This window comes from Pezoporus flaviventris, unplaced genomic scaffold, assembly GCF_033815535.1.
Source record: "Pezoporus flaviventris isolate CSIRO_AGI_PZ_B2104156 unplaced genomic scaffold, CSIRO_AGI_Pfla_v1 ptg000154l, whole genome shotgun sequence".
In the NCBI taxonomy this organism is placed as follows: domain Eukaryota; kingdom Metazoa; phylum Chordata; class Aves; order Psittaciformes; family Psittacidae; genus Pezoporus; species Pezoporus flaviventris.
The window spans coordinates 1,644,005-1,653,125 of NW_026892702.1; the positions used below are offsets into that span (position 1 = coordinate 1,644,005).

Sequence of the window (9,121 nt, forward strand, 5' to 3'; positions counted from 1 at the left end):
GCCGTGTTCAAATAAATATGGCCTTTTTTATTATTGCCGTTCAGTAATAACCACACGAGCTGCTGTGAATGGCCGAGGGGGAAACACCCGTGTGTCCTGCACTGCGCGTGCCCGTGTGGGATGCAGTCCGGAGGTGAAACACAACCGCTGGAGAGGGGACTGCTGGGGACTTTTTGGTGTAGTTGCCCTAAAAATGGAGGCAGTGAAGGGATTTTGTTTAAACCTTCACCCTGTGAGCTGGTGACACCGCTAAGGAGAAGGTACCAGAGTGCTACAAACCTTCACATGAGTCAGGGCAATCCAAGCACAAGCACAGGCTGGGAGATGAAGGGATGGAGCAGCCCTGAGGAGAAGGACTTGGGGGTGTTGGGTGATGAGAAGCTCCCCATGATCCAGTTTCAGTAAGCGCTTGAGCCCAGAATGCCCCTTGTGTGCTGGCCTGCACCCCCAGAGCGTGAGCAACAGCACAGGGAGGGGATCCTGCCCCTCTGCTGTGCTCTGGGGAGACCCCCCTGCAGTCCTGATCCAGCTCTGGGGCAGCAGCACAAGAGGGACGTGGAGCTGTTGGAGAGAGTGCAGAGGAGGCCATGGAGATGCTGCGAGGGCTGGAGCAGCTCTGCTCTGGAGCCAGGCTGAGAGAGCTGGGCTGGGGCAGCCTGGAGAAGAGAAGGCTCCTGAAGGGGAGACCTGAGAGCAGCTCCAGTGCCTGAAGGGGCTGCAGGAAAGCTGGAGAGGGGCTTGGGACAAGGGATGTAGGGACAGGCCAAGGGGAATGGCTTTAACCTGCCAGAGGGGAGACTGAGATGAGCTCTTAGGCAGAAGCTCTTCCCTGTGAGGGTGCTGAGGCGCTGGCACAGGGTGCCCAGAGAAGCTGTGGCTGCCCCATCCCTGGCAGTGTTCAAAGCCAGGTTGGACACAGGGGCTTGGAGCAAGCTGCTCTAGTGGCAGGGGTTGGATGGAACTGGAGGAGCTTTAAGGTCCCTTCCAACACAAACCAGGCTGGGATTCTGTGACTCCCAATCACTCTCTGATTGCTGTGGTGGGAGCTGCCAGCCCCCACTTCAGCTGCAGTCTGCATTGAGGAGTGTTTCCAAAGCACATATCCACCACAGTAAAATGCAGTCTAGTTTATTGGTTAATTATATACAGGAGACTCTTGATATTCACAGTAATATCAGACACATTACCTCCACATAGAGCAAGATAAAAACAAAAGTGACAGTCCACTGTAAACAGAACTCAAACCCTGCTGGATGTGGGGCTGCTCCAGGCAAACTGAACAGGCACTGAAGGAACGAGAACAACGGCGGGTGACAGCCTCGTGCTTGGGCACTTAGGAGATGATGGATCCAGACGCACCACGTGTGGAGACCAAACATGGGGCACAAACAGACACAGGACATCGCATTCCAGGCGTGCTACACTGTGGTGACGTGAATTAAGTTTACTTGAGCCTTGCAGAGCCCTCACCTCCCTCCAAGCACCACCTCATGTGGGTTTAGTGTCATCAGCACAACTGTCAATGGGCACACCCTGGACACGGTGGGTGAAGCCATCAGGAGGCAGCAGGTTCTGCTCAGCAGCCTGGCCCAGGGACACACAGTCGGTGGCACTGGAGGCACGGGGCAGGCTGCTCCAGATTGTCTGAAGCTAAAGGAAGCACATCCAGAGCTGAAGGGGAGGTGCTCATGGGGAGGTGGAGGCTGTCCTGTCCTCAGCAGCAGAGAGGATGCAGCCTCCATCCCTCCATGATCACCCTCCCCTTCAGACCATCCTTCCCTGGCTCAGCTCTCCCCTGTCTAAGAGGCGCTGCCCCTGCTCCAACCATCACTGCCAGGGTACCAGGGACTGTTGCGGGGGCTCTTACCATGCAGGTGACCACTGCTGCGGCAGCATCAGCACCCAACTGCACACTGAACACAGGGGGATCACCTCTGGGAGGAAACAGTTTCCATGCTACAGGTAAAATGAGGCGGAAAAGCTAAGGAGAACCTGGCTTAGATTGTGAAAGCCACAGCTACTGCCTGATCTCTGACTCATCCATCTCTCGTCACTTGAACCAGAGAATTGGGTGCCCAAAAGGAGACAGCAGGATCAGGCAAAGGGAAGGTTCTATTTTAGAGAAAGACACAGCAAGAGGTACATGGAGTAACTGGTGTCACACAGAGCCCCTTGGGACTCTAATCCCTGGTGCAGCAGCTCCAGCTCACTGCAGAGAAATGACCAGAGCAGCGCTGCCACTATCGGTTCTGATCAACCCCAGGGATCAAGCCCTGCAGGTTAAAGCTTCCAAACCAGAGCCCACCATCTCCAGCACTCAACTGCTTCACTCTTCCCTGACAAGCACTCAGATTCCCTCACAGCTCTCAGGGTGGCAGGGTCTGGTTTCTGCTCCTGAAGACAGGCAGGATTGCTTACAGAGATTTTTACCTTTGGGGCAGGTGCAGAGAGCAGCATCTGTCCTTCTGCAGCCTGGTGGGTTAACTCCCTTCAAAGGTCACACTGGGGAAGAGCTTTTCCTCTCTCTCTTGAGGAGGGGGCTCGGATTCTTTGCCTTTTTCACCTAGATGCAAAGTCACTACAGAAAGCAGCTCTTTAGGAACTGACCCCTGCCTTTACCTCATCAAATTGCATGCTGTGCTTGGGCTGCCCTAAGAAAACAAGATGTCCAAACAAACAGATGGCATCAACCTGGGACAGTCAACTTCACGTGGAGCAATTCAGGATCCTGGCAGCAGCAGTAATGGACTTCCTGCTGCCCTTCACAGAGAGTGGTAGGGTGAGGGTGTGCTCTGGGCTGCTGATGGACCATCAACGCAGAAGAACCCACCGCCACAGGGATGGGCCTCCCTTATGGGCTAAAACGTAATTCCCAGCTTTCCTTACGCAGCTACTGTGGGACTAGTTACATCTCTGGAGAGAAAAGTGCTGATGCACGTGCCCAGACACTTTTACCTCAGGAGGATTCCCTGTTCTCAGGGCAGATCTCAGGCACCAGTCCCTGTCTGCAGGTATTGCCTGTTTTCCAGTGAAAATCCCACCTTCATCCCTTCCAGCCTGTTACAAGCACAAACTGGGCATCCCGAGTGCGATGGAGACTCCAGCTTTGCACCACGCTCTGCACACCACTCCCTTCCATAACAAAGTGCTAAACCAAAACTGCTCCCTAGAAAACGCAGGGTGAGAGGTGGACAACTCACGCAGGAGGCTGCCTCTGCCCGTGTCACAGCCTGTCCTGCCCACGACAAGTGGGAGCTCTTCACTGCACGGCCAGCACAGGTAACTCCTGCACCTCCAAGCTAAGGTCACAGCACAATTATCAAGACAAAGAGGAGTCATCTGGGTCAGGAACACTTTTTAATCAGCCCAAATTGCTCCAAGTTTCACCTGAGAAGAGACCAAAGCCTGCTCAGTTCTATCTTTTCTTTCTTCTCTTCCCCAGATCTCTCCTTTACAGGAACACGACTGTTTTACCTCCTTCATTTCCACCAGGGAATGCCCGCTTCAGACATCTTAACCTTTAGTGTCATGAAATCATTATTTAGCTCTTGCCTCATTTACAGAACTAGTTCAACCAGAGCCCACCTCTAGCTCCACCCAGGTGCAATCCAACATGAAGTAAATGCAGGTTCAATGGGTTATTTATAGTCTTTTTGCCCTGTAAATACACAATTGTCCTGCATCTACTCCATGTATTTCCATGACTGGGAATTGAAAGCAGCCAAACTTAAATGTTACCACCTGAAGCTGAGTAATGCTGCTGGACACATCCAGTTATCAACACTCATCATACACGGATGGACTTGGGGACAGGCCATTGAGACCCCAGGTCACACACTTATGTAAAGTACTCCCTTGCAGCACGCACCTGAGCGTGTCTGAGGTGCAGCACCAAAATCTCCTTCTGCATCAGAAGGTGTCACTGGCCCCAAAAGCCACAGTGCCAGGGAGATGTCCCCTGGCATCCTGTACAGCTTGAAACAAGCAGAATTAAAACAGCCATTCACACATGTAGCTCCATGGGTGACTCTGGTCTTTCCCTGCTGTTCATGAAACCCTCCCAGATGAGCTTTTAAAAATAAAATGCTTTTTGTTTTCTTTTTTTTGTTTTCTTAAAGAATAACTTCTACATTTCTGTCAGCCAACTAATTTCAATCACGGCATAATCTAAGACTAAAGCAAATCCTGGCCCAGAGTGGCAACCATAGGACCCTCGAGTCAACACTGCTGCCCTGCAGCAAGCAAGCAGCACACCCCAGCTCCTCACATCCCTGCACTCCGGCCAGGAACCTGTGGTGAACTCCAGTTCATTTTCTGTACATTGATTCTCTGTCAGCTTAGGAAGGATCCCTCCCTTCAAGAGATCCCTTTTGTTCAAGAGAGCAGTGGGGTGGAGAGGCTTTTGGGCAGTGTCCGCTGTTAATGGCAGTGCTCTGTGATATCCACAACAACCGCCTTTTTCCAGCTGAAGAAGAAATAGCCCATCCCTGCCCCGGCTGCCACGGCTATGCAGAGGTATCCGTTGTATGTCATGAAGATCAGCATGAGGAAGTAACTGACCACGACCTGGATGATGTGCAGCACGGTCTGCAGGAGGTGAGGGAAGCTCAGCATCTGCTGTCTGGGAACACAAAACCCAAAGAGCAGTCAGCATCCGTGAGACACAGGCAGGAAAACACACATCCCCCAAAGAGAAAATGCAGCTCAGCTTAGGCTGACAGGATGCCAGGGGGGTGTGAGGTGGCACACAAGGTAACAGAGCAGCCTGGACACACACTTCTGCATCCATCTGCCCCATGTAACTGTGGCTTTCCCCCTAGAGCTGACCGATGACAATGCCAGCATGGTGCTTACCAGGAGGACCACACTTTTACCTGAGAAACAGAGCTCTACAGCTTATTTTACCCCCACATTCAATAAGCAGAATGGCTTTTCTGAGTAGAGGCTTTGTCTACCTGTCAGCAGAAGGATCCCAAGAAATTCCTGGCAGAGTCACTTGTCCCTAACACCTAAATTCTGCTCATGGGAACTCCCTGAATATGTTTAACAACTATGGTGGAGAATAACCAGGCTTATCTGACTCCTTGTTGCTTTCCTCCTTTTGTTCCCCATCCTAAAGGGTGGGCAGGTGACTGCGGCACAGTGTGGAGCAGTGTCCCACTCTGCAGCCATTACACAAGCAGAGGGTAATACTGCTTGCATGAAGTGTTTCTTTTTCTGTCCCCATTTTCATCTTTGTCAGCTGCTGAAGAAACGTGTCTTAGAATGAAGGGAAATTCTTACCCCACAGTTTTGTGTGTCTCCATCAGGATGGTGCCGTTGGGACCTGGCACTGGCATGGAGTTGTAGCGAATGCTGACCTGGGATTTACGGAGCAGACATTCCCGGGCAATCTTAAGACCTTCATAAAACATGGCCAGGAAGAAGACAGCCACAAAAGCACCAGCCATTTCTGACAAGAGAGGAGAAGTTATTGTATCTGAGCAACAGGGGACATTTGCTTCAAAACACACTGCGTGCGTCCACAGCCACGTCCCACTGCCCAGGCTATGGCTGGTCATGCACGTGTGCATGGTAAACCTGAGTTTCAGACAGGCACTATCTGGCACTCCACCCATGAAGTGAAACCAGTGCTCACTTTTGGAGTAAAACCAGTCAAATCCTTGAGCTACACAAAACATCTGCCCTTTTCTTTCACCCCATAGATGCCATTTCAAGCACACTCAATGCACTGTGCCTGTGTGGTTTTGGCATAAAGAGCAAGCCGGCTCCTGAAACATTCACCACTGGTAAACCTTTTGTTGGGACTGGACAAGAGAGTTTTACTAACCTCCAGGACTATTGATTGTAAGTCCAGAAAACAGCAATGGCACGTTCTCATAGCTGAAGTGGAAAGTCATTGCCTGCCCAAAACATAAAGAACATCAAGATGAGCCTGAGGAGCTCATCCTGAGACAGAGCTCACAAGGTTCAACAAAGGCTTTTGTGTTATGGCAAGCACTTGGGTCCTTTCAGTCGGTCACCAGAGAGACTCAAAGAAGCTCCTCAGTAAATCCAGTGTAACACACACAAGTGAGACATGGCCACTGATGTTCCAGGTTCCACTTCCAGTGGGCAGGTCTTTGAGGCAGTGTCCCTGGGCAGATCTGTCCTTTACAGTACCTGCTACAGGAAAATGCCTTCTCCTTGCTTTCAGAGCTCCTCTCTGCAGCATCAGAAGCAGTCAGGGACTGGGGATGTCTCTGTGGAGCTCACCCCTGCCTCCTCATGACTGCTTATGGCCCGGGGTGCACAGAGCACTTTCTTCCCCCAACCTGACCTCGTGTGAGCTTATATAGATAAAGGTTTCTGTAGCTGAATCCTCTGGCCCCAGACTCTTGTCTCCCTACAGAACCTCCTAATATCCTATGGGAAACAGAGGCCTCAGTACCGGTACAACAAGGATTATATAAATCAGGAGCACAGCTTGCCCTGGGTAAAAATAAGAGCTCCTGAATGTGCAGAGTGAATGCTGTAGGAAGGGGAGACAATGATCCCCGGCCAGCTGGGATTCATGTCATCTTCCCATCCAGGTACATACACCGCAGTTCAGCATGTCCTGACAACAGTGTTTTCACATGTGAAGCACTCACTACGCTGGAGGAACTTCTCTTTCAACTCCCCTCATTGCTTTGTGAAGGTTATTTGCTGAAGGTCAGAGTTATGACTAATTTCAGTGTCTCTAAGCAGCAGCATTCATTACCCTGAGAGCAGGAACTACAGAACAGCTTTTACAGAGCACTTTTGTTTCTTTAATGAATGTAATATTCTCATATTTAAAACAAGCCCCACACAAGACACAGAATGTTACAGAGCTCTGTAGCCCACAGCTAGAACAGGGCCTGTCCTTGATGCAAGTGGGGAATGGGAATACATACATGTTAAATGTGTTCAGTCCATGATCTAAGGTGCTGGCACCTATTTACTTCCTTCCCTGGCAGTTTTACATGCAACATTAGTTCAGAATCTTGTGCAATTCATCACAGTTTCCAGTTGCAGGGTTAGGCAGGGTCCTGCAACCACCACTGAAGGTAAGAGCACTTGGCACTGGCAAAGAAACAGCAATTAGAGGGAAAGTAAGAGATGAGGGAATGCCACTGCAAGTTAGATCAGATGAGCTTCACAAGGGCACCGGTGACACCACTGGACTGCAAGTCCCACCAGCACCCCTGGCTTTGCACTGGGCCATGCTCCCAAAGGGGAGGCAGCTCTGGTCCTCTCCTGCTATGACACTGTTTGAGGTGTAAGCAGAATAAGTGATTCTTGCTGCCTTCTTCGGGGCACACAGCTGAGCAAACTCTAACTGAAGGTTTGCAATGTATCCAAGTACATTCCCATCTGGAAGGGAAATGCACCCTCTCTGCCCTCCTTTCAAAGTTTAACCCTAAAGAGTCAGGTTTTAATAAACTGAAACTCATTCCAAAAGTACTCAGAAAAGGGAGAAAAAGCTGAAAACATCCCAAGAACTGGCTACACACAAGCACACATCCCTGGTCATCTCCAGGGAAACTCTGGCCAGGATCTCTGCAAAGCTTCTGTGCGGTCAGCACACCCAAGTCTGAACCTGTTTAAATCAGAGTTAGCTAGAGCAGCAGGATTCAGCACCAACACAGCCTTAATGCCAACATGGCAAAGAGCCCTGCTAGCACTTTGCTCCCCAAGCCCAGTGCATACCGAGTTCAGAAGGAAAAGGGCACAGGGGCTGGTCATGTGCAGGTCAGCACAATCTATCACACTGGTGTGCAGCCCCCTCAGTCCCAGTTAAGGCTTTTGCTAACACCAACAGACTGGAGAACTCCATCCATGTCTGTTTCCTGCAGGAAACAGCTTACTTGGCATTTCTGCCTTTACCTGGCTGGAGAGCAGACACCAGGCTGTCTGCTAGAAAGGTCTTTGCTGGAAAAGACCATTTTGCCACAGGCTCCCCAGCTCTGAAATGCATTTCGTGTTGCTTATCACCTCGTGCCACTCCTTCATTCCAGAAGAGCCACAACGGGGCCCCGTGTTTGGGTTTTAAGAACACCTTCCAAAGCTAAGCTTAATTTCTGATTAAACTTAAGCCCTGGCACAGGGTGCCCAGAGAAGCTGTGGCTGCCCCATCCCTGGCAGTGTTCAAGGCCAGGTTGGACACAGGGGCTTGGAGCAAGCTGCTCTAGTGGAAGGTGTCCCTGCCCGTGGCAGGGTTGGGAACTCGTGAGCTTTAAGGTCCCTCCCACCTGGACCAGTCTATGACCCTCAAGAGCACAATCTTTAAGATGACAAGTCACTCTGAACCACAGAGAAGGAAAAGCTCTCTGGTTAGCTATAAATTTTCCACTTACCATCATCATCATGTCAGATCCATGGCTGTGTTCTGAGGATGCCGTTGGGTGGTGATGTTCAGGAGGATGAGTGGCTGGAAACATGGAGCCGTTCATGTGGTGATTGTGAGGTATCTTTACCACAGAGATTCAAAAAGGCACGTAGAAAAGTGGGACCCTGAGAAAGAAACCAAAACTACAATAAGCACTTCTCTAATCAGAATATGGTTTCTCTGGTGCTACTGCAAGAGAAAATACTCTAAGCCACTGACAGGATAGGCTTCTGAAGCATCCTCTGGTCCTGCACTGGGACTACAGAGGACACAGAGCAAAGTGAGCAGGACAATTTAAAGGAGGTGTGTCCCTCTGGGCTTTACCTCATCCTGCTGCTGCACCACCCTCAACCCTCCTGCCAGCAAGGCAGCCTAATGTGATTGAGGTAGCACATGGGGACAAGTGCTCAGTATAAAAGAACATTTCTTGTCTGTAAAAGGACAAAAGAACCCATGTCTCTTCTCAATTGCAGTCATGCAAGATGCAAAAATACCACAAGCCCCATTTTAAATTGCATATACTAAGGCATCAGATGTCAATATTTCTCCTAATTGACAGTTATACATTTACTGGGGACATGTTTAACAAAGAAATTATGTTAGGTGGTACACGACCTATTACCAGGCAAAGGTCTGCAACAGCCCCAGGCAATCCAATTTCATTTCCATGAGCTTTATGTTGTCACATCTCTCCTCTAATCACATCACATGCAATGAGAGAAACACTCC

General features: G+C 50.3%; 1 protein-coding gene across 1 annotated transcript; it reads right to left on the minus strand.

Moving 5' to 3' along the window:
• Positions 1 to 1,112: 1,112 nt before the first annotated feature.
• Positions 1,113 to 8,649, minus strand: SLC31A1 (solute carrier family 31 member 1). Its single transcript, XM_061479622.1, has 4 exons — positions 8,361 to 8,649; positions 5,831 to 5,903; positions 5,284 to 5,452; positions 1,113 to 4,621 (listed from the first exon to the last, which is right to left on the minus strand). The coding sequence occupies exons 1-4, from the start codon at positions 8,454 to 8,456 to the stop codon at positions 4,420 to 4,422; spliced, it is 540 nt and encodes a 179-aa protein (XP_061335606.1). The 5' UTR covers positions 8,457 to 8,649; the 3' UTR covers positions 1,113 to 4,419.
• Positions 8,650 to 9,121: the final 472 nt, after the last annotated feature.

Bases quoted from the DNA above. Each gene is read 5' to 3' on its own strand.
- SLC31A1 (XM_061479622.1), bottom strand. From the start codon at position 8,456: ATGAACGGCTCCATGTTTCCAGCCACTCATCCTCCTGAACATCACCAC. The intron at 5,453-5,830 runs GTTAGTAAAACT...CTCTCTTGTCAG, and splicing joins TACAATCAATAGTCCTGGAG to AAATGGCTGGTGCTTTTGTG. The intron at 4,622-5,283 runs GTAAGAATTTCC...TTGTGTTCCCAG, and splicing joins GAGACACACAAAACTGTGGG to ACAGCAGATGCTGAGCTTCC.